The following is a 21,878-nucleotide window of genomic DNA, read 5'->3' as shown; positions in this document are numbered from 1 at the left end:
AAGTGTTCACTGCTAATATTATTATTAAGGATAATCTGGAGAAGAGAACTTTAATATCTCTTTTTTATTTTTTGAGACTGAGTCTCACTCTGTAGCCCAGGCTGGAGTGCAGTGGTGCGATCTTGGCTCACTGAAACCTCTGCCTCCCGGTTTCAAATGATTCTCCTGTCTCAGCCTCCAGAGTAGCTGGGCATACAGGTGTGCACAACCACACCTGGCTAATTTTTCTATTTTTAGTAGAGACAGGGTTTCACCGTATTGGTCAGGGCTGCTCTGGAACTCCTGACCTTAGGTGATTCACCCACCTTGGCCTCCCACAGTGCTGGGATTATAGGTGTGGGTCACCGTGTCCAGCCAAGAACCTTAATTTCTATCAAGATCCCTGACTCAATAATCCTACTCCTGGGAATCCTAATGAAATGCCATTATTCAAACTAAAGAGTGTACAAAGATGGTTACTGTAGCATTACTTAAAGAGCAAAATGGGGAAACAACTAAAAGCTTCTTCGATGAGGAAAACCCAAATTATAATGCATCAAAGCTCAACAGGTTCCCAGTAAGAGCATAGAAAAATAAAAAAATAAAATAAAAACCTCAATGGGATAAATGGCAGCCTAAATAATAAAGAGGATACTTCAGAGCATCATGGAAAACCTGCCAAAATTAAATTTTAAAGCAAACAGAATGGTGATGGCTACATAAAAATACATATACACAGTATACAGATGAAGAGAACATGAGGAAATGAGAATATACTTGTTCTGGGCTCTTGGCAATGTGGATAAATATTTTGCTTTTAAAATTTCTTTAACATTTTAACAGAATTTGTTTTAAGAGTAACGTTTGATGTAAATATGCAAAAAATTTTCAATGTTTTTGTTCCTAGCCACTAGACCACCAGGGATAAACACGCAAATTTTTTTTAGCTAGTAATTTTACTTCTAAGAATTTATCCTAAGCCAGGCACACTGGTTCATGCCTGTAATCCTAACACTTTGGGAGGCTGAGGTGGGAGGATTGCTTGAGCCCAGGAGTTAAAGACCAACCTAGGCAACATAGTGAGACCTTGTTTCTACCAAAAAAAAAAAAAAAAAAAAAAAAAAAAATTAGCTTTGCATGGTGGCATGCACCTGTGGTCCCAGCTACATGGGAGGCTGAGGTACACTGCTTGAGTTCAGGAGATCGAGGCTACAGTGAACCATGATAGTGCCACTGCACTCCAGACTGGGCTACAGAGTGAGACCCTGTCTTATCGTAATAAAATAATAGTGAATATGCTCACAAATTTATCTATAAATTCATCAAAATATTTCTAAAATTGGAAAAAGAAAGCCGCTAAATGTCTAACAAAGGATTGAATTATGTTAAATCCACAAAACTAAATGCTAAATAGCTATTTAGTAAAATATTGCTGGCAACGTAAAATCTCAAGATAATACTAAAAGACTCCCACTCGCACACAGAAGGCACTTAAATATCTGTAGGACAAATGAAATTTTAAGAGAGGGTTACAAAACAGGAGCCACATATTGTAAAAAACAAAAACTGTAAAAAGTATACACACATCTGTAAAATGCATAGATTTATAACATTTATGTGTATATATAATTATAGAAAAATGGAAAAGAAAATAGAACCAAAATGTTTCCAGTGGTGACCTCTGGATTGGTATGATTATAAGTGATTTTTCCCCCTCTTTTCCTTTCTGTATTTTATAAGATTTCCTTTACTTTTATAATCAAAGAAAAAAATGATAAGGCTAACAAGGCAACTTCTAAAGCCATCGCCTCATTTGTAGAAGCTTCTCCTAGAATGTTTCTCACCCCTCTATTCTCCGGCTCTGGCCTCTGTCCTTGAGGACGGGGAGGGGTCTTCTCTCTGAAACAGAAATGGTGTAAAATAAGTCTATTACAAAATGCTTTCAGTTTCTCCCTATGAGGACTGGGAGCTCTTCACCAACAAAGTCAGGGCCATAGCCTCTTTCTTGCCCAGGACATGAACTTATGCCAAATTAATTCTCCAAATACTAACTCTTCATTCTACCTGCAACTGTTCTTCCCATCTGTATAAAGAACAAGGGAGAAAATCAGCTTGTTATGAGATATTCATCAGATTGCACTACAGCCTACTGCATTCACAGAGATCCTGACTCAGACAGTCAGGAACATGGCCAGATGCCTTCCCTAGGTCTGCATGATACTGGGCCTGTCACAGATATCAGAAATCCCAAATCCAAACTGGAGCAGTGGGGGCTGAGGTTCATGGTTTCTCTGACCTTCCCCTATTAACTTCAGCTCTATCTCCGACTATTCTTGGGCAAATACCCCATGCTATTATTTTCAAGTCTCAGCCACTCAGATCACTCAACCCATGAATACTCAATTGAGGCCTTAGTTATACAATAAGCATTATGCAGGATGCTATAATACTAATACTTATAACAGACCCAACTCTTGAGGTATTCATGGTTTCAGGGGGATAGAACCAATCACATGACAGTTTGCTGGGAACTGGGTGAGAATAACTAATGTAGAGAAGACAGACCACTTCAAGGAGGGGACTTTAGGGCTGCTCATGAGAGATGAGTAGAAGTTAGAGGAGAAGGTGGGGGTACAAAGGTAGCTGGAGCAGGACTGGGGAGGGCAGAAGGCAGAAGAGAGAGCAAATACATAGGCTGATAAATGTGAAAGAGCAAATCCCTTTAAGAGAAGTCTAATATGTCCAGTACACGTGGGAGAAGGCAAGAGATTCTTCTGGAGAGCTTGGGAATGCCAGACCATGAAGGGCTCTCAGTACTTTTGTTTATGGAATGCTGGACCCCACTCCATTTCTATAAATCCCAAACTACACAAAGTCACCCAGATCCTGTTTCCTCTACCCCCACGCTTGTATAAATCACTGCTGCAGCAAACCTACTCCCTGGAGCCTCTCCTGCTACACATCCTGCTTCGCAGGAGGCAGAAGTACTCTTTCTTTCTTTTTTTTTTTTTAATTTTTATTAATTAATTAATTAATTTATTTATTTAAAGACGGGGTTTCACCATGTTGGTCAGCCTGGTCTTGAACTCCTGACCTCAGGTGATCCGCCCGCCTTGGCCTCCAAAGTGCTTGGATTACAGGCGTGAGCCAGTACGCCCGGCCGGCAGAAGTACTCTTTCACAGTGCTCTGCACCCTTGTGATTGTGATGTCTGTTCACTGCTGAGTCCCAGCAAGTGGTAACTTGGATCCCCTCTCCTTCCTCCCCTCCTGGCTGACTCTCATCTGGATGAGACTGCTTCAAAACCAAGGGATCATCTAGTAATAAGTAAAGGGTGGGGTTAGGGGGTGTTGAACGGGAGTGAATTCATGTCTAAGAGGAGAAGTGGGTAGGAGAGGCATCCTAAGCCCTCACCTGGGGTCCTGTTGCCCAGTGCTGCCCCTTCCATAGAGGGGGATGACCTTGTCTCGACTGATGCCAGCTTTGCAAACTGGACACACCTGTCTGTTAGGTCTGGTTTCCAACCACTGCAAGCAGGAGAGAAAAATGCATGAATGGCCCAAGACCCACCAGAGTGATCAGCCAGAGCCACGAGAACAACACAGGCCAGAGGCCTCAAACTGGGAAACACCAGCATGAGCATGAACACCTTAAGAAACCAGACTACCATTCCTTCTCCTAGCAATCAATAAATACTTACCAGTGGTAAAATCAAAACTGCCTTTAAATATCATCATAATTGGCCAGGCACTGTGGCTCACACTTGTAATCCCAGTACTTTGGGAGGCCGAGGCGGGTGGATCACCTGAGGTCAGGAGTTTGGAACAGCCTGGCCAACATGGTGAAACCCCATCTCTACCAAAAATACAAAAACTAGCTGGGCATGGCAGTGCATGCCTGGAGTTCCAGCTACTCAGGAGGCTGAGGCAAGAGAATCACCTGAAGCCGGGAGGTGGAGGTTGCAGTGAGCTGAGATTATGCCACTGCACTCCAGCCTGGGAGACAGAGCAAGATACTGTCTTAAAAAAAAAAAAATCATAAATTAAACAGGCTTCTTCATGCTTTGTTTCTCTCTAGAGGTTCCTAGCAACACAGAGGGAAGGAAACTGCAAGCCTGGGGCAGTCAAGTCTGACATACTCAGCCTCAATTTAGGCTGCTGGTATAAGTACAACAAACTTTAAATCCATATCTTCCCAGTAGTAACAACTGTATTTTCCTGTCAGTAATATTTTTCTTTCTATGATGTTTTTTTGTCCCCCCAGAAGGATTCTTGCTCTGTCACCCAGGTAGGAGTGCAGTGGTGCCATCTAAGCTCACTGCAACCTCCACCTCCCAGGTTCAAGCAATTCTCCTGCCTCAGCCTCCCAAGTGGCTGGGATTACAGGTGCCCGCCACTGTGCCTGGCTAATTTTTTTTATTTTTAGTAGAGATGGGGTTTCACCATGTTGCCCAGGCTGTTCTCGAACTCCTGACCTTATGATCCACCTGCCTCAGCCTCCTAAAGTGCTGGGATTACAGGTGTGAGCCACCGCACCTGGCCGATTTCTCATTTTTATAGCATTTCCCCAACAACTGTGTAGCCCAGGCATCAGAATCAGGAGATAAGCTTATTATTTTCTGGTGACTTACCATGTGCTAAAGGATAGGTTTTGCTCATTATCTAAATTTGCTTAATGCTTTTTATGTACTTTCACATTGATTTTTTGCATTCAACTATTTCTTTCAATATAAAAAAATCCTGTTTTGGGTTTCTCAGGCCCTTTCACTGTTTAAAAAATTTTGTTTCAGCCAGGTGCGGTGGCTCATTCCTATAATCTCAGCACTCCGGAGACTGAGGCAGGTGGATTACCTGAAGTCAGGAATTCAAGACCAGCCTGGACAACATGGTGAAACTCCGTCTCTATTAAAAATCCAAAAAAAAAAATTAGCCAGGCATGGTGGCATGCGCCTGTAATCCTAGCTACTCGGTAAGCTGAGGCAGAAGAATCACTTGAACCTGGGAGGCAGAGGTTCCAGTGAGCCAAGATCTCGCCATTGCACTCCACCCTCGGCAACAGAGTAAGACTCTATCTAAAAAAGAAAATTTAAGGTGATAAAAATGTGTTTTCTTTTTTCTTTTAAGACAAAGTCTTGCTCTGTCACCCAGGTTGGAGTCCAGTGGCACGATCTCGGCTCACTGCAACCTCCGCCTCACAAGTTCAAGCAATTCTTGTGCCTCAGCCTCCTATGTAGCTGGGATTACAAGAGAGCACCAATACGCCTGGCTAATTTTTGTATTTTTTTGTAGAGATGGGGTTTTGCCATGTTGGCTAGGCTGTTCTCAAACTCTTTGCCTCAAGTGATCCACCTGCCTTGGCCTCCCTAAGTGCTAGGATTACAAGCGTGAGACACCACGTCTGGCCAAAACGTGTTTTTATTGACATTCTATAAACAAGAATCTAGGACTTCAGGGCTGAAGAGTCAGCAGCATTGAATGATTTTATTTCCTACTTTTATTGTTCACAGCTCCAAAACTTATGTATTATGTGTTCTTCAAAAACTCACAGTGAATATATTCTACCAGGTCCTGCTGGGGACAGAATATGCAGCCCTGTCCCCACCTTCTTTCTCCCATCCAGATTCTGAGGCGTTAGCAGTCTGGAACTTCTGTCCTCCTCCACATTCCCAGGCCACCTACGAGTGTGGTACTCTACTGCTGACGACCATGGAGACATTCAGCTGACTGTGATTATTCACAGCCACTTGTGAATGCCAGGCCCAGCTCTGTCTCACCAAGCAGGTGCTAAAGCAGGGAAACAGACTTTTCCCTCCTCATAAAAGCTCTTTGTTGATACCAAAAAAGTTTTACCCTTCCTAATATTTTCAAAACCTTTAAGGGCTCGGGGACTGTGATATAATAGGAGGTGCTGTTTTAATAGAAGCAGAATCTCAAAAATAAAAAGGACCTAACATACTATCAATCCACCCCAATTTATAAATGAGTAACCGAGACCCACAAAGGCCATCTGTGGCAGAGTTAGGACCATCCCAATTTCATTAAGCGCCTGTCAGTGGGCAGGTATGTAAAGAAGGGGGGTAAGTAAGCAAATGAGCCCACAAGCAGGTCAGATTGCAGCTTCTGACAGCAGTCTCCTGAGATGAGAGCTGTCTTGTGCAACCACAGCTGATGAAAGACAAAGTAAAATGAGATGCATCTTACCTGATGTAAACACGGCCAACTGCCAGAGTCCCCAGGGCAACCAGTCATCAAGGAGACGGAGAAAGGGGGAAAGGAAGAAAAATGCTTTCATTAGCAGAAACACTTGATAGGTAGGGTTGTAGTAGCAGAATGAGAAAACAGGAGAAAACTATGAAGCACTGCATCTCCACTGAGGTTCCGTAGGGACTACTGGTATTGGAAATTAGAAAAGATTGGGCTAAAATCACAGAAAAAAATGATGCAATGGAGATAAGACCCCAGTCTCTCTGCCTTTGGGATCTCCGTATACGTGAAATCCCCAGGGCTCAGACCACATAGACCCGGCTTCTCTGCAAATCAACCTGTGAGGATTATAGCATTTGAAGGAATAATTAACAGCTCGGAACCCCCATGCGAAAAAACTAATGGGGGCATTCACATTCACATGTACCACACAGTATTTTACACTCAATTTCAGTGAGTTCATAGCCTCCTCAGGCTCACAAGGGATGTGTGGACTCTCAGGTAGTTCACAGAAGTTTAACAAAATCTTCAGGCTGTCTTCATCCTTGAGAATTCTCCTAGCAGGAAGCAGCTTAAAAGTTCACGTCTACTCTAAAAGCATCTTTAAGTAATGGAAAGTATGGGAATGCTACTTGACAGAAAGGGCTACTTTTAACTTAGACAGCTGCCGTCCAATCTCTCCATTTTCAAATGAGGAAACCAAAGCTCAAACATAACATGAATTGCATCAGGATTTAATTAAAAAAGTCTCCTGAGTTCTAATTCACTACCCTTTCTATAATCTAACACTGCATCAAAAAAAATATTTACAGAATTGAAAGAAAACTATTCAGTTCTACATTTCAAATTTTTTTTGCTCTTGTTGCCCAAGCTGGGGTGCAATGGCAGGATCTTGGCTCACTGCAAGTTCCACCTCCCGGGTTCAAGCGATTCTCTTGCCTCAGCCTCCTGAGTAGCTGGGATTACAGGCATGCACTACCATGCTTGGACAATTTTTTGTATTTTTAGTAGAAATGGGGTTTCACCATGGTAGCCAGGCTGGTCTAGAACTCCTGACCTTAGATGATCTGCCTGCCTTGGCCTCCCAAAGTGCTGAGATTACAGGTGTGAGCCACAGCACCTGGCCCACATTTTTTATTTATTTCTTTCATTTATTTAGTCAACAAACATCTACTGTGCATCTACTGCGTGCCAGGACAGTGCAAAACGCAGACATGGCTTCTGTACCTCACATACCAAGTATCTTTAGCTGAGTACACTCTGAACTCAAAGGATAGTTCCTTTTCCAATTCCTGAACCACAGTTTAGTTGCACAAACCAGACACACAATCTTCCTGGACATCACATCTGACTCCAACATTAATCCTACAAAATCATTCTAAACTGAGTGGAGAACACCCCAAATCATGGCAGATCTCCACTGGCAAGTTCCCTTAAAGGCTACAGGGTAGAAGTGGAGGTGAATGAATGACCCTCAGGAGAAAGTTCAGGGTTTATAACAATGACCATTCCTCCCATTTATTAAGCAATGACAGACACACTGAACAACAGGGATAGTTCTGAGAAATGTGTCATTAGGCAATTTCATCATTGTGTGAGCATCACAGAGTATACTTACACAAACCTAGAATAGTTTACTACTACCTAGTATAGCCTATTGCTCCTAAGCTACAAACCTGAATAGCATGTAAATATCATAGGCAACTGTAACAGAGGGGTAAGTATTTGTGTATTTAAACATAACTAACATATAGAGGCAAGGTGCAATGGCTCATGTCTGTAATCCCAGCACTTTGGGAGGCTGAGGCAGGCAGATTATTTGAGGTCAGGAGTTTGATACCAGCCTGGCCAACACAGTGAAACCCTGTCTCTACTAAAAATACAAAAACTAGCCAGGTGTAGAGGCACATGCCTGTAATCTCAGCTACATGGGAGGCTGAAACATGAGAATAACTTGAACCTGGGAGGCAGAGGTTGCAGTAAGCTGAGATCGTGCTATTCGATCTGGAGTGCCACTGCACTCCAGCATGCGTGATGCAGTGAGACTCTGTCTCAAAGAAAACAAAAATCAAAGAAAACAAAAACCAGGCTGGGCGCGGTGGCTCACATGTATAATCCCAGCACTTTGGGAGGTTGAGGCAGGCGGATCACCTGAGGTTAGGAGTTCGAGACCAGCCTGGCCAACATATGAAACCCCATCTCTACTAAAAATACGAAAATTAGTCAGGTGTGGTGGCATGTATGTATAATCTCAGCTTCTCGGGAGGCTGAGGCAGGATAATCACTTGAACCTGGGAGGCAGAGGTTGCAGTAAGCCAAGATCACGCCACTGGACTCCAGCCTGGGCAACAGAGCTTTGTCTCAAAAAAAAACAAAAACAAACAAAAAAAAATCCAACATAACCTAACATAAAAAGGTAATGCACTGCTCTATGATAGTATCACATCACTAGATTATAGGAATATTTCAGGTCCATCATAATCTTACGGGACTGCTGTTGTTTATGTAGTCCATCATTGACCAAAATGTTGTTACGTGCTGCATGACTGTATTATGTGCTGGGCTGTAGCTGAATAGCTCATTTCTTAATGTCACTGGATGGTCACATTAACCTATGAGGCAGTGCAATTATCTCCATCTTACGGATGAGGAAACCAAAGTACAAGGAAGCTAGGAGATTTGCCCAGGGACACGACATCCAGATGTGAAGCATCTGTTTCATTTTAGAGTCTGTGTTCTTTCCAATGGTGTTCTGCCTTAAAAAAAAAAATTGATACAGGGCTGGGCATGGTGGCTCATGTCTGTAATCCTAGCACTTTGGGAGGTCAGGGTGGGCAGATTACTTGAGGTGAGGAGTTTGAGACTAGCCTGGCCAACATGGCGAAACCTCATCTCTACTAAAAATACAAAAAAATATTTAGCCAGGTGTGATGAATGCCTGTAGTCCCAGCTACTAGGGAGGCTGAGGCAGGAGAATCGCTTGAACCCGGGAGGCAGAGGTTGCCAAATAAGCCAAGACTGCGCCACTGCACTCCTGCCTGGGCAACAGAGCAAGACTGTCTCCACACACACACACAAAAAAAGATACACAATAGCTGTACATATTTAAATATATATATTTAATATATGTCATTAATACATAATTATACATTTTAAAATTTAATAAATACATATATATTGCACGCACACACACACACACACACACACACACACACAAGTATTTTTTTTTTTTTGAGATGGAGTCTCACACTATCTCCCATCCTGGAGTGCAGTGGCTCGATCTCGGCTCACTGTAACCTCTGTCCCCCCAGGTCCAAGATATTCTCCTGCCTCAGCTTCCCGAATAGCTGGGATTACAGGCACATGCCACCACACCCAGTTAATTTTTGATTTTTAGTAGAGATGGGGTTTTGCCATGTTGGCCAGGCTGGTCAACTCTTAACCTCAAGTGATCCTCCCGCCTCAGCCTCCCAAAGGGCTGAGATTACAGGCATGAGCTGCTGCACCCAGCCAGAATATACATATATCTTTAAGAGACAGGGTCTTTTTCTATTGCCTAGGCTGGAGTGCAGTGATACAATCATAGCTCACTGTAGCCTTGAATTCCTGGGGGCAAGCCTTCCTCCCAACTCAGTCTCCCAAGTAGCTAGGACTACAGGCACCGCCACCATGTCTGACTAGTTTTTTAATTTTTTTATAAAGGTGGGGCCTCACTATGTTGCCCAGACTCATCTTGCACTCCTGGGCTCAAGCGATCCTCCTACCTAGGTTTCTTAAAGTTGGGATTACAGGTGTGAGCCACTGAGCCCAGCCATAAGAGCGGTACATATTTTTTTTTTTTTAAGACGGAGTTTCGCTCGTTACCCAGGCTGGAGTGCAATGGCGCGGCGCGATCTCGGCTCACCGCAACCTCCGCCTCCTGGGTTCAAGCAATTCTCCTGCCTCAGCCTCCCAAATAGCTGGGACTACAGGCGCGCGCCACCATGCCCAGCTAATTTTTGTATTTTTAGTAGAGACGGGGTTTCACCTTGTTGATCAGACAGTCTCAATCTCTTGACCTCATGATCCACCCACCTCGGCCTCCCAAAGTGCTGGGATTACAGGCGTGAGCCACCGCGCCCGGCCCTGTACATATTTTTTATGTTACATGCAATAATTTGATACATTCATATAATCAAATCAGGAGTAGCCTGTTGTTTAATTCTCAATTTTGTCAATCATTTCAAGTCCCGGTTTTATGATACCCTGAAGTATCCTGAATTTCTAGGACAGTATGGATCACAACATTTTGACACAGAGCAATAATTAGGTCAAGAGCCTCAAAAATAAAAATCTCTGTTCCATTCTATTTATTCACCAATAAATTGATGTTTTATGCTGTTGCCAACTTAAAATCCCTTAAATATTGTTTAAATGGCTTTTTCTTCACATGATTTATCTGCTCAAAAAAACTCATTATCTCTATGTCCTTTTATCGAATCTGGGTTTGATAATCTGGCCCAATGCTCCCATAACCATTCTTTTTCCTAACACTCCCAGGCCCTTATCCAGAGTGCTGTAAGAAGTATACAGTAGCTTCAAGGGTCTCAGATGAGTCCAACAGCGCATGTGCCTATCCCCAGAAACGGCCTGCCTTGGGGTGACACACACACCCTTCACCTTACCTAGCATTTTCTGATGGACCCTTCAAGGTTCAGCTCAAAATCTCAAGACAAAAAAAAACAAAAATCAGCTGGGCTTAGTGGCTCACGCCTGTAATCCCAGCACTTTGGGAGGCAGAGGTGGGCAGATCACAAGGTCAGGAGTTGGAGACCAGCCTGGCCAGTATGGTGAAACCACAACTCTACTAAAAATACAAAAATTAGCCAGGTGTGGTGGCAGGCACCTGTAGTCTCAGCTACTCGGGAGGCTGAGGCAGAAGAATCGCTTGAACCTGGGAAGTGGAGGTTGTAATGAGCCAAGATCGTGCCACTGCACTCCAGCCTGGGTGACAGAGCTAGATGCTGTTTCAAAAAAAAAAAAAAAATCAACGTTCACCTAGGTTCTCAGAACCAGAAAGGGCTCTTGTAACCATCAAGGCTGGAACAGACACTGACCTTGACACTTCATTTTGATGTGTGTATATATCTATATATAAACATAAAATATTGTAACAATTATAGTCATAGATAACACATAGTATTTACTGCAAGCTATGTGCTCTTCTAAGCCTTTTACATATTTCGAGTCATTTAATACGTGCAAACAAACCTCTAAAATGAGACAGAATGTGTGTAAGCACCTTGCCCAAGGTCAAATAGGAAGGTGGCAGAGTCAAGCTTCAGGAGGAAGTTCAGTTCCACAGTCCTTGCTCAAAACCATTATGCTATACTGCCTCTAGGCTCAGCACAGCAAGTAGCAGGTAGTAAGGGCTCACTAAATGGTAAGTATTATTAATTTAGAGATGGAGAGAAGGAGTTCAGAGTGGAGACAGGATTTGCCCAAGGTCACCCAGCTCATTGGTAGCAGAGCTGGGTTGGGAACTAAGGTCTCTTGTCCCTTGAGCCTGAGTGTATTCCCAAAGTGAGCAGGAAGCATCCTGCTCCAAACTGCCCAGGGCCACAGGCTTTCCAAACTTGGCAATGTGTTTTCTGGGGTGGCAGCAGGGGTACTGACCAGAAGAGGTGGCCACACAGGCTGATGACGGCATCCTTGGCTGTGTCCAAGCAGATGTTGCACTCGAAGGTACTGTCCTGCCCTCCGCTCTCACCAGTGCCATTGCTGCTCCCACTGGGCCCCCCTGCACTGGAGTTCTCAGGGGAGGCAGAGGCCGAGGGCCCCTTGCTTGCCATCCTTGGCTGTCAGCGAAGCTCTGAGTGAAGACTCTCTCCAGGGAAATCCTAAAAGGCAGAGAACTCTTGACTGCCCATTTCTGCAGCCCTCTCCCCCAAGCTTCCATGCCAACATTCCTGTCTTCTCTCAGCTCCAGAGCTGATTATGACTGAACCCCTGAGCAGACTTCCCAAAGAGCTGCAGAAGACAAGAGTTGTAGGGCTCTACCCAGAGGGCAGTGATCCAGAAATTTCTCATGAATATGGTCCAGAATATATCACACAGATACACAAACTCCATAAATACAGAGCAGCCTCCAGATGGTTTGCCACAGGAACCAGGACCTTGTCTTACTTGTCTTTAGATTCTCCTACGATAATGAACCCAGGTTAAATATATGCTCAACTAAATGGAATGTTCAGGCTGTCCTCTAATGGACAGGTTCTACATTGGCAGGTAAATCTGCTAAGGCAGGAAGGTTGTGACCGGCATATGCCAGAATATTGTTTTTTGGAGACGGAGTCTCACTTTGTCGCCCAGGCTGGAGTGCAGTGGCACAATTTCAGCTCATTGCAGCCTCTGCCTCCTGGGTTCAAGCGATTCTCCTGCCTCAGCCTCCCAAGTAGCTGAGATTACAGGTGCCCGCCACCACGCCCAGCTAATTTTTGTATTTTTAGTAGGGACGGGGTTTCACCATGTTGGCCAGGGTGGTTTTGAACTCCTGACCTCAGGTGATCCACCCGCCTTGGCCTCCCAAAGTGCTGGGATTATAAGTGTAAGCCACTGCGCCTGGCCCATATACCAGAATATTAAGAAATTCCTGTAACTAATGAAAGGTTAGGAAGCTAAGAAGGACCAGAAAGATCATCTGGTCCAAGGTCTTCCATATTGCAGTCTTTTTCATTCCCTCTTATGCCACACTGGAATACTACTTATCTTATTTTATCTAAATATATCAACTTTGTAGTCTCAGTACATTTAAAGAAGAGGTTTATGTCACTGCTGTAAATGGAGAGCCAGTAATACTTACCATAAGTTAAAAGATTAATATAAATGTAATGAAGGAAAAGTTGTTTACTCTCATACCACCTGAAATCATGAGGCACACTGATATTATGTTTTGGGCAATCTTGAACTGGTCCAGTTTCTTTAGGAAACTGCAAGTTACTTCGGCTAGCTGACTAATGTGGGGCTAAGACCGGGACTCATGACAGTCTGTTTGTATTCAAACTACCGTACCACTACGTACTAAACTGGCCACTAAATGTTGGTATAAACAGACCACTGTTGACTATCACCTTCAAGTCAAAGAATGGGTTGAACAAGAAAGAGGAGCTGAACAAGAGAGGACAAAACCAAGACCAAGGGATACCCAGAAATTCTGGATGCAAATTAAGAATCTGTCAGGAGCCTTATCTGGCCACCCTCATCATCTCAGAAATTTCAAGTAGGAAATGTTGGCTGGCTACCACAGTCAGAGAACTGGAGGCTTGGATGCTGGACTCAGCCTCTAGCTTGCTAGGTGGTTTTGGGAACCTCCCTTCCCCTCTACTGATCATAATTTTCTCATCTGTAAAATGAGGCACTGGACTCCCCAGTGTCCTGGCTGGCTCCTTCCAGCTCTTAGACTATGCCTCTCCAGGTCATCTTAATCTACTAGTATCTCCGAAACAGGTGACCCCTTCACAAATTTAGGACTTACCACTGGAACACCAGAAAGTTGTCCTGATGTCAGCTTCCAGAGTATGAGAAGACAAGGACCAAAAAGTTACAGCCTTCTCAGACCCAGAAAGTGTCCTTCCTTCACACAGTGGACTCAGAGCTCCAGCCTCATGAGCATCCCTCATCACGATTCAGCTTAGTGACTTGAGCAGGGAGAGGAGGCTGGTTCACCACCACTTTTTCACTCAGTTACATCATTTTACATAATGTCCCAGAAGGGTAGCTGGCTGCTGGCAGCACCAGTGCCGTGCACTGGCCTTGGCTCCAAGACCTTCTCCCTGACGTTCCTCCTCTACATATTACATGTGCTCTCTTCGTCTTGGGATAAAGCCCACTTTTAAAGGCCACATTACTGTCTTTCCTCATTATTCCAGCTCAACAATCCTAAGTACCCAACCCATGTGTTTGTTTAAAAAAAAAAAAAAATCTTTAAAAATTAAGAATTATGTATATAGATTTTGGAAAGACAATCATAAAGTCCTATCAGTCACATCAGCCTCCGGACATAATGCAACAGAAGTATACAGCACCACCAATGAAGAATGTTTGCCTTAAAATTCAATCACTAATCAAGTATCTAAAATGAATTACCAGCCAGGCGTGGTGGCTCACCCTGTAATCCCTGCACTTTGGGAGGCTGAGGCAGGTGGATTACCTGAGGTCAGAAGTTCAAGACCAACCTGGGCAACATGATGAAACCCTATCTCTACTAAAAATACAAAAATTAGCAGAGTGTGGTGGCACATGCCTATAATCCCAGCTATTTGAGAGGCTGAGGCACGAGAATCACTTGAACCCCGGAGGCGAAGGTTATGACATACTTTCTAAGTCCTCCACGTTTAAAAAATCGACATTTTTACAAGTATTACTTTCTTTTTTTTTTTTTTTTGAGATGGAGTCTTGCTCTGTCGCCCAAGCTAGAGTGCAGTGGTACAATCTGGGCTCACTGCAACCTCCACCTCCCAGGTTCAAGCAATTCTCTCTGCCTCAGCCTCCTGAGTAGCTAGGATTATAGGCACCCACCACCATGCCCGGCTAATTTTTGTATTTTTTAGTAGAGATGGGGTTTCGTCATGTTGGCCAGGCTGATCTTGAACTCCTGACCTCAGGTGATCTGCCCATCTCAGCCTCCCAAAAAGTGCTGGGATTACAGGCGTGAGCCACCACAACTGGCCTTTACATGTATTACTTTTGCATTCAGTCAAATGAATAATAGTATATAAAAATTTTACCCCCATGTTCCAGTTTTCCTTAGTCCTAAAAGTTCTGAGTTCAAGTTCTGATTCCATCACTGACTGTCCATATGGCCATGGTAGATCCCTTGATGATTTGCATCTCTTTTCTCACCTGAAAAGTGAGAGTATCATAGGCTCCTACAGGGCTGAGATGGCCCTATGAAATAACACAGTGACCTGGAGGACCGATCAAGGCAGGATAGGGCTGTTGCTGTTGGGGAGGCACACATTTCTTACCATTTACCCTGGTCCACTGCCACCCCACTTCCTGGACCCAATAAGGCGGTACAGAGCCCATACACCTACACATAGGTATAAGGGGATAACCAGGATCAAGGTAGGTGTTGGAGTAGGAATGGTTAAGGGCAGTAACAGGTCAGCTCAGAGTTTGCAGGGAGTGACAGCCTTGTGCCAGGCCAGGCACTGAGACAGGCCTGCATGTCCCAACTGCAGGCGGACCATATCACTCTCCTTGTAATTCTTAGTAGACATCATGTGGTCCCCACCCAGGCTCTAGAGCCTCATCTTAATAGGCACTCAAATATTTGCTAAGTGAGTGAGTAAAGCCACGCATGACTGACTTTGGTCAACTACCAGGCTGGCTGGTCACCAACTTTTCTTTGTAGCCTCAGAGCTGCATTCTCATCCTTGGAGCCACCTCTCCTCACCTTATCCTACCCCTGTGCACAGGAACCTCAGCACACCAAGGTGGCATGGCAGAAATGAGCAGCTTCCCCTGGGGATTGTCTACTGAGCGCCTACAGAACCATATGGACCTACCAGGACTGGGACAGTGGCCCAAAAGATAGAGGTTCCTGATCGGCTCAGGAACTAGGCAGAAAGAGAATCAGGTCCTGAATATACCTATATTGCCATCCTGCTAAAATTTCTCACGGTCCCTGTAGAAGCTACAGACTTTGACCTGACCACAGAGAAACCTTGTTGTGGCTAGTTCTGTGCCTGACCTTACCCTGACCATTCTTTTCTCCCGACCAGAATTCACTCCCTAGTTTTCAAAGCATTTCACATCTATCACTGCATTTTATCCTCATGCCATTTTACAGATGAACATACTGGGCCAGGGACATTAGAGGACTGCCTAAGGCCAGGACACCATACAGCACCAAATTCAGACTTTGCGACACTACATAAGCACTCTTTTCATTCAGACTTTGCGACACAACATGAGCACTCTTTTCACTCCGTTTTTTTTTTTTTTTTTTAAGATGGAATCTCCTTCTGTCACTCAGGCTGGAGTGTAATGGCATAATCTCAGCTCACTGGAACCTCTGCCTCCTGGGTTCAAGTGATTCTCCTGCCTTAGCCCGAGTAGCTAGGATTACAGGCACCCGCCCCCACGCCCAGCTAATTTTTGTATTTTTAGTAGAGATGGGGTTCCAACATGTTAGTCAGGCTGGTCTTGATCTTGTGACCTCGTGATCTGCCTGCCTCCCAAAGTGCTGGAATTATAGGCGTAAGCCACTGTGTCCACCCTCTTCTCACTCTTATGTTACCCTATTAACATGCTGCTTTACAAAATTAAATACCTGGTCTTTGTCTTCCCTCAAATTTATTGTGCAATATTGTAACTTTTATGCTCTTTGAAATGAGTGCAGAGTCAATTAATCACTCATCCATTTCTTCATTCAACCAACAGTTTTCCAGTGCCAACTACATTTGAGGTCTGGTGCTACCAACTGTGGAGGAGAACAAAGAAGAACAAAACCAAGTTGAGGCCTTGGAGTCTAGTATAGGAGCTAAAGGCATGTAGATTAATTTTAGGAATTCTAAACAAGGGGCTCCATCAAACTCACCTGTTTTTGTTGTTGCTTTTGCCTGTTTTTCTTTTTTTTTGAGATGGAATCTCACTCTGTCACCCAGGCTGGAGTACAGAGGGGTAATCTTGGCTCACTGCAACTTCTACCTCCCCGGTTCAAGCAATTCTCCTGCTTCAGCCTCCTGAGTAACTGGGACTACAGGCGCATACCGTCACTCCTGGCAAATTTTTTGTATTTCAGTAGAGACAAGGTTTCACCATATTGCCCAGGCAGGTCTTGAACTCTTGAGTTCAGGCAATCTGCCCACCTTGGCCTCCCAAAGTGCTAGGATTACAGGCGTGAGCCACTGTGCCCAGCCTTGCCTGTTTTTCTTAAACAAAGCATCCTCCCACCCCTCCAAAGATCTGGTTCCCAGATCCCTTCAGAGATTTAAATAGGATCTGGACCCAGATCAGGCTGAAGAATCTGTATGTTTTTAATGTAGCCCTTACTTTCTACCCTCGATGATTCTCTAATTAACAGAGTTTTGGAAACCCAGATCTAGGAGAGGGTACAGCTCTATCAATAGCACAAAGCAATACCAAAACAATACAGTATTCTACAAGGACAGAAACCTTAGGGCCTATCCAGCCATAATCCACAGGGACTACAGAGCGGTCAAATAAACTTGGGGGTAAAGGACAAATCTGCTGAATTCAGATCAATCAGCACTTGGTCCAGCTGGAACACAGCTGATAATTTTAAGAAATAAGTTCACATCTAGTTTTGAAGAACAGTCCTAACTTTGAGATGTCCAGGGTGACACATGTGGTGCTGGGACTAAGGCAGATTTGCAGCACTTAATGATCCTGTAGGAACACAGAGCCTGGTGGCTGAAGTTGACTGACCCAGCATCTTCAATACTATTACCTTCCCAGAATTGGCCTTTGGTCCACTTGCCCTGGCCCACCTCATAGGAACTGAGCAAGAAAGAGAACACAAGAGTTGAATATCCCTGCTGGAACCACCAGAGAACTTGATCTCTTGAGGAAATCTCTCTGTAGCATTTTTACATTCAATTCTCAGGTTCTAGAGAATCTGCCTTCTCTGCTCCTTTAACTCCAAGAATTTCTAGACCAGGGTGTAGTGAGGCACCTAGAAACATTAATCTTAGTTACTAAGATTATGAATTTGGGTGATAAATAACTGGCACGATCCCAGCAGAGGTCTTGTTTCTGTGGACATAGGCTTATTCACACAGAAGCTTTCTGCCAGGAACCCTGGCATGCCTGAGCCTGTCTGTGCTGCTCATTAGACTGCTGCTGGACCACATGTAGGCAGAGATGGGATACGCATTCCAAGAATGTCTACATCACACTCATAGAAGGCTGGAATGAAAAGAACTCTGAATAAGTTTATTGGAAGTTGGAACACACAGAAACCAGTTTTGAAATTTTAAAGTCAAAGTGGTATTTAGGTCCCTAGACTAGCCCACAGAGATCTGGCCCTCAAATATAGGATCAGAAGAACAGAGAAGGCTGAAAGGATTGGCTTCTTTTCACTGGGGCTGCACTGGTCTTCTTCTCTGGTTCCCTCTAATCTTCCTATCTACTCTTTCAATGTCACTCTTACCTTCAAAGATTAATTAAAGATCCTATTATCTGCCAGACATTCAAGATACAGAGATAAAACGTTTCTTCAGTCTAAAGGGAGACACAGAGAAGTAAACCAGCAAGGCAACTGAGTGTACTGGGAACCAACAGCAGTGTGTACATAGTACCTGAAAGACAAGGAATGCTAGGGAGGACGTAGATACAGCACAAGGAACAAGTGTGTAATTCACTATGCCAAGTTCAGTGTAAATGAAGCCCAGGGCACATATAAGGATGGTAAGGTAGTAAGGGCTGGGACTGAGGCAAGAAGACAAGCCTTTGATTCTTAGTGTCCTTCAGCCCTGGCCTGCCTGGCTCACATACCCTTCTAGGGTACCTAACCCAGATCTGCCTAACCTTCCAGAAGGCTCCATGATTTTAACGTCTCTTTCTCTCCTCATCCAGGAGAGATCAGTTAAGCTCCCATTCCCTGGTTAAGTAAACTGGTATATTCACATAATAGATTACCAGAGCCATTAAAAATAATATTTTCACAAAGATTTTGCTTACATAGACATTTCAATTACATGACATAATGTTAAGTGAAAAAAGCAGGATGTAAAATTGTATACATAATTGAACATATAAGTGGCCAGGTATGGTGGCTCATGCCTGTACTCCCAGAACTTTGGGAGGCTGAGGCAGGCAGACTGCTTGAGCCCAGGATTTTGAGACCAGCTTGGGCAACATAGTGAATGAAACCCTATCTCTACAAAAAATATTTTAAAAATTAGCTGGGTGTGGTGGCATGCACCTGTAGTTCCAGCTACTCTGGAGCTGAGGTGGAAGGACCTCATGAGCCCAGAAAGTCAAGGCTGCAGTGAGAGGAGATCATGGCACAGCATTCCAGCCTGGGCAACAGAGTGAGATCCCATCTGAAAGAAAAAAAAAAAAACAATTTATTTGCTATCAGTAGATTAAAAAGATACCAAAAAAAGAGGTAAAAAATATTAGCTGTAGTAGTCTCTGGACAGTGGACTTATGGACAAAGTTCTTAAACTTTAAAAAATACTTACATGTACTTGCCACCTTTTCCATAGTGAGTACTGTGTTAGTACAGTACTGTGTTAATACAGAAAAAAACAGGCCAAGCATGGTGGCTCATGCCTGTAATCCTAGCACTTTGGGAGGACAAGATGGGAGGATCGCTTGAGGTCAGGAGTTTAAGACTAGCCTGGTCAACACAGAGCGATCCCATCTCAAAAATAAATAAATAATTACAAAATAAAAGATGTGAAAGGTCCAATCCCTTCGGATCTCAGTAGAGGACAAAAAGAAAAGCAATCTGAATTAAGGACATTCACAATTGAGGTATGAATGGTCCTTAGAATAACCATCATCTCAGAAATTTTAACAATTTTATGAATTTTTTAAAAAATAAGTGACACATTTATATGGCTCAAAATTCAACAGGTACAACAACAAAAGGATATAGGCTGAAAAGTCTCTCCCTATTCCTGGAACCCAGTAGCTGTGTTCTCTACCTTCAAGATTGCTTGACTATATCATTAGTATAAATCCTAGAAGTAGAACTGCAGGGTCGAAGTATCTATATTTGTAACTTTGAGATAGTGCTGAATACCCTCTAGGAAGGATGTACCAATTTATATTCCTATGAGAAATACATAAGACATTTGTTTCCCCATGTCTTTGACAATGACATGTATGTTTTCAAAAGAGAATATATGTTGCTGTTGTTTTTTTTTTTGTTGAGATGGAGTTTCGCTCTTGTCGCCCAGGCTGGAGTGCAATGGTGTGATCCTGGCTCACTGCAACCTCTACTTCCCAGGTTCCAGCAATTCTCCTGCCTCAGCCTCCCAAGTAGCTGGGATTACATGCACCTGCCACCACGCCTAGCTACTTTTTAAACTTTTAGAAGAGACAAGGTTTCACCATGTTGGCCAGGCTGGTCTAGAACTCCCGACTTCAGGTTATCCACCCGCCTCAACCTCCCCAAGTGCTGGGATTACAGGCGTAGCCACCATGCCTGGCTTTGAGAATATATGTTAAGTCAAATGTGAAATGTAATGTTGGCAGCCTGGGAGGATAGTTTAAATTCACCAATTTGCTACTAAGATTATGTTCCACACACTGCACTAGGCCATAGACACAGGACAATTTCCAAACATACACACACACAAACACACACATAAAAATATTCTGAGACACAAGTCTTGCTCAGGCACCCAGGCTGGAGTGCAATGGTGCAATCTTGGCTCACTGCAGGCTCCACCTCCAGAGCTCAAGCAATCCTCCCACCTTAGCCTCCCGAGTAGCTGGGATTACAGGTGTGTGCCACTATACCCAGCTAGTTTTTTTGTTGTTGTTGTAGAGATGGGAGTTTCATCATGCTGCCCAGGCTGCTCTCCAACTCCTGGGCTCAAGCAATCCACCCGCCTCGGCCTCTCAAAGTGCTGGGATTACAGGCATGAGCCACTGTGCCCAGATATAACACATATTTGAGTGGAGATTCTAGAGTCAACTATTTCTACTTTTTCACATTTTCATCCACTATTTTTTTTTTTTGAGATGGAATCTCACTTGTCGCCTGGTTGGAGTGCAATGGTGTGATCTTGGCTTACTGCAAACCTCTGCCTCCCGGATTCAAGCAATCTTCCCGCCTCAGCCTCCTGAGTACTGGGATTACAGGTGCCCGCTACCACGCCAAGCTAATTTTTTTGGTATTTTTGGTAGAGATGGGTTTCACCATGATGGTCAGACTGGTCTCAAACTCCTGACCTCAGGTGATCGGCCCACCTTAGCCTCCCAAAGTACTGCGATTATAGGCGTAAGCCACCGCGCTGGCCTCTTCCATTATTTTTAAATAAAAAGGATGTTTTGTTCATTTGTTGGATTTGAAGCTTCAATTATTTTTAAAAGATTATTAGGTTTCATTTTTTAAAAAGGACAAAATGGAGGCCAGGAGTGGTGGCTCACATCTGTAATCCTAGCACTTTGGGAGGCCGAGGCAGGAGGAACAGTTAAGGCCAAGAATTTGAGACCAGCCTGAACAATATAGTGAGACCCCATCACCACAAAAAAATTTAAAAGTTAGCCAGGCATGGTAGCATGTAGCTAGCCTGTAGTTCTAGCTCCTTGGGAGGCTGAGGCAGGATGATCACTTGAGCCCAGGAGTTCAAGGCTGCAGTGAGCTATTATCACACCACTGCACTCCAACCTAGGAGACAGAAGGAGACTTTGTTTCTTAAATTAAAGAAAAAAAATTTTTTTAAAGAGTGAAATGGGATTTGTACTACCACTGGCACAAACTTTTAAGGGTCATCCAAGAGGCTGCCCTTTGTCATAAAATGTTCCTTAACTTTTTTCCTTAAAAACTAGCATGGCACAGAGGAATGTGATGGCTGAGTTTGAATCTCAGCTCTGCCACTTATTTTGTGACTTCAGACAAGTTATTTTCTCTCTGAGCCTTTGTTTTTCTCATTTGCTAAAATGAGGCTAATACCGTCCTCACAAGACAGTTGTAAGAATTAGAGATAAAACAGTAGGGACTAGCATAGTG

The 21,878-nt window shown here is 43.9% G+C and overlaps 1 protein-coding gene across 3 annotated transcripts in view; it reads right to left on the bottom strand.

Moving 5' to 3' along the window:
* Nucleotides 1–21,878, bottom strand: part of RNF185 (ring finger protein 185) — a 43,669-nt gene that overhangs the window by 7,144 nt on the left and 14,647 nt on the right. For 2 of the 3 annotated variants that reach the window (XM_012471346.2, XM_012471347.3), the window contains exons 2-5: nt 11,837–12,060; nt 6,179–6,197; nt 3,393–3,505; nt 1,824–1,878 (exon numbers count right to left, since the gene is read on the bottom strand). In XM_012471346.2, coding sequence (XP_012326769.1) covers nt 1,824–1,878; nt 3,393–3,505; nt 6,179–6,197; nt 11,837–12,012 — 363 coding nt within the window. In that variant the 5' untranslated portion in view covers nt 12,013–12,060. Of the gene's footprint in view, nt 1–1,823; nt 1,879–3,392; nt 3,506–6,178; nt 6,198–11,836; nt 12,061–19,112; nt 20,083–21,878 lie in introns of those variants that run through there. The other variant, XM_064367910.1, reaches the window with a different exon arrangement.

This window comes from Aotus nancymaae, unplaced genomic scaffold (assembly GCF_030222135.1).
Source record: "Aotus nancymaae isolate 86718 unplaced genomic scaffold, 86718_ANA_hifiasm-v0.15.2.pri h1tg000076l, whole genome shotgun sequence".
Classification (NCBI taxonomy): domain Eukaryota; kingdom Metazoa; phylum Chordata; class Mammalia; order Primates; family Aotidae; genus Aotus; species Aotus nancymaae.
This window is presented reverse-complemented; position numbering and strand designations above follow the sequence as displayed.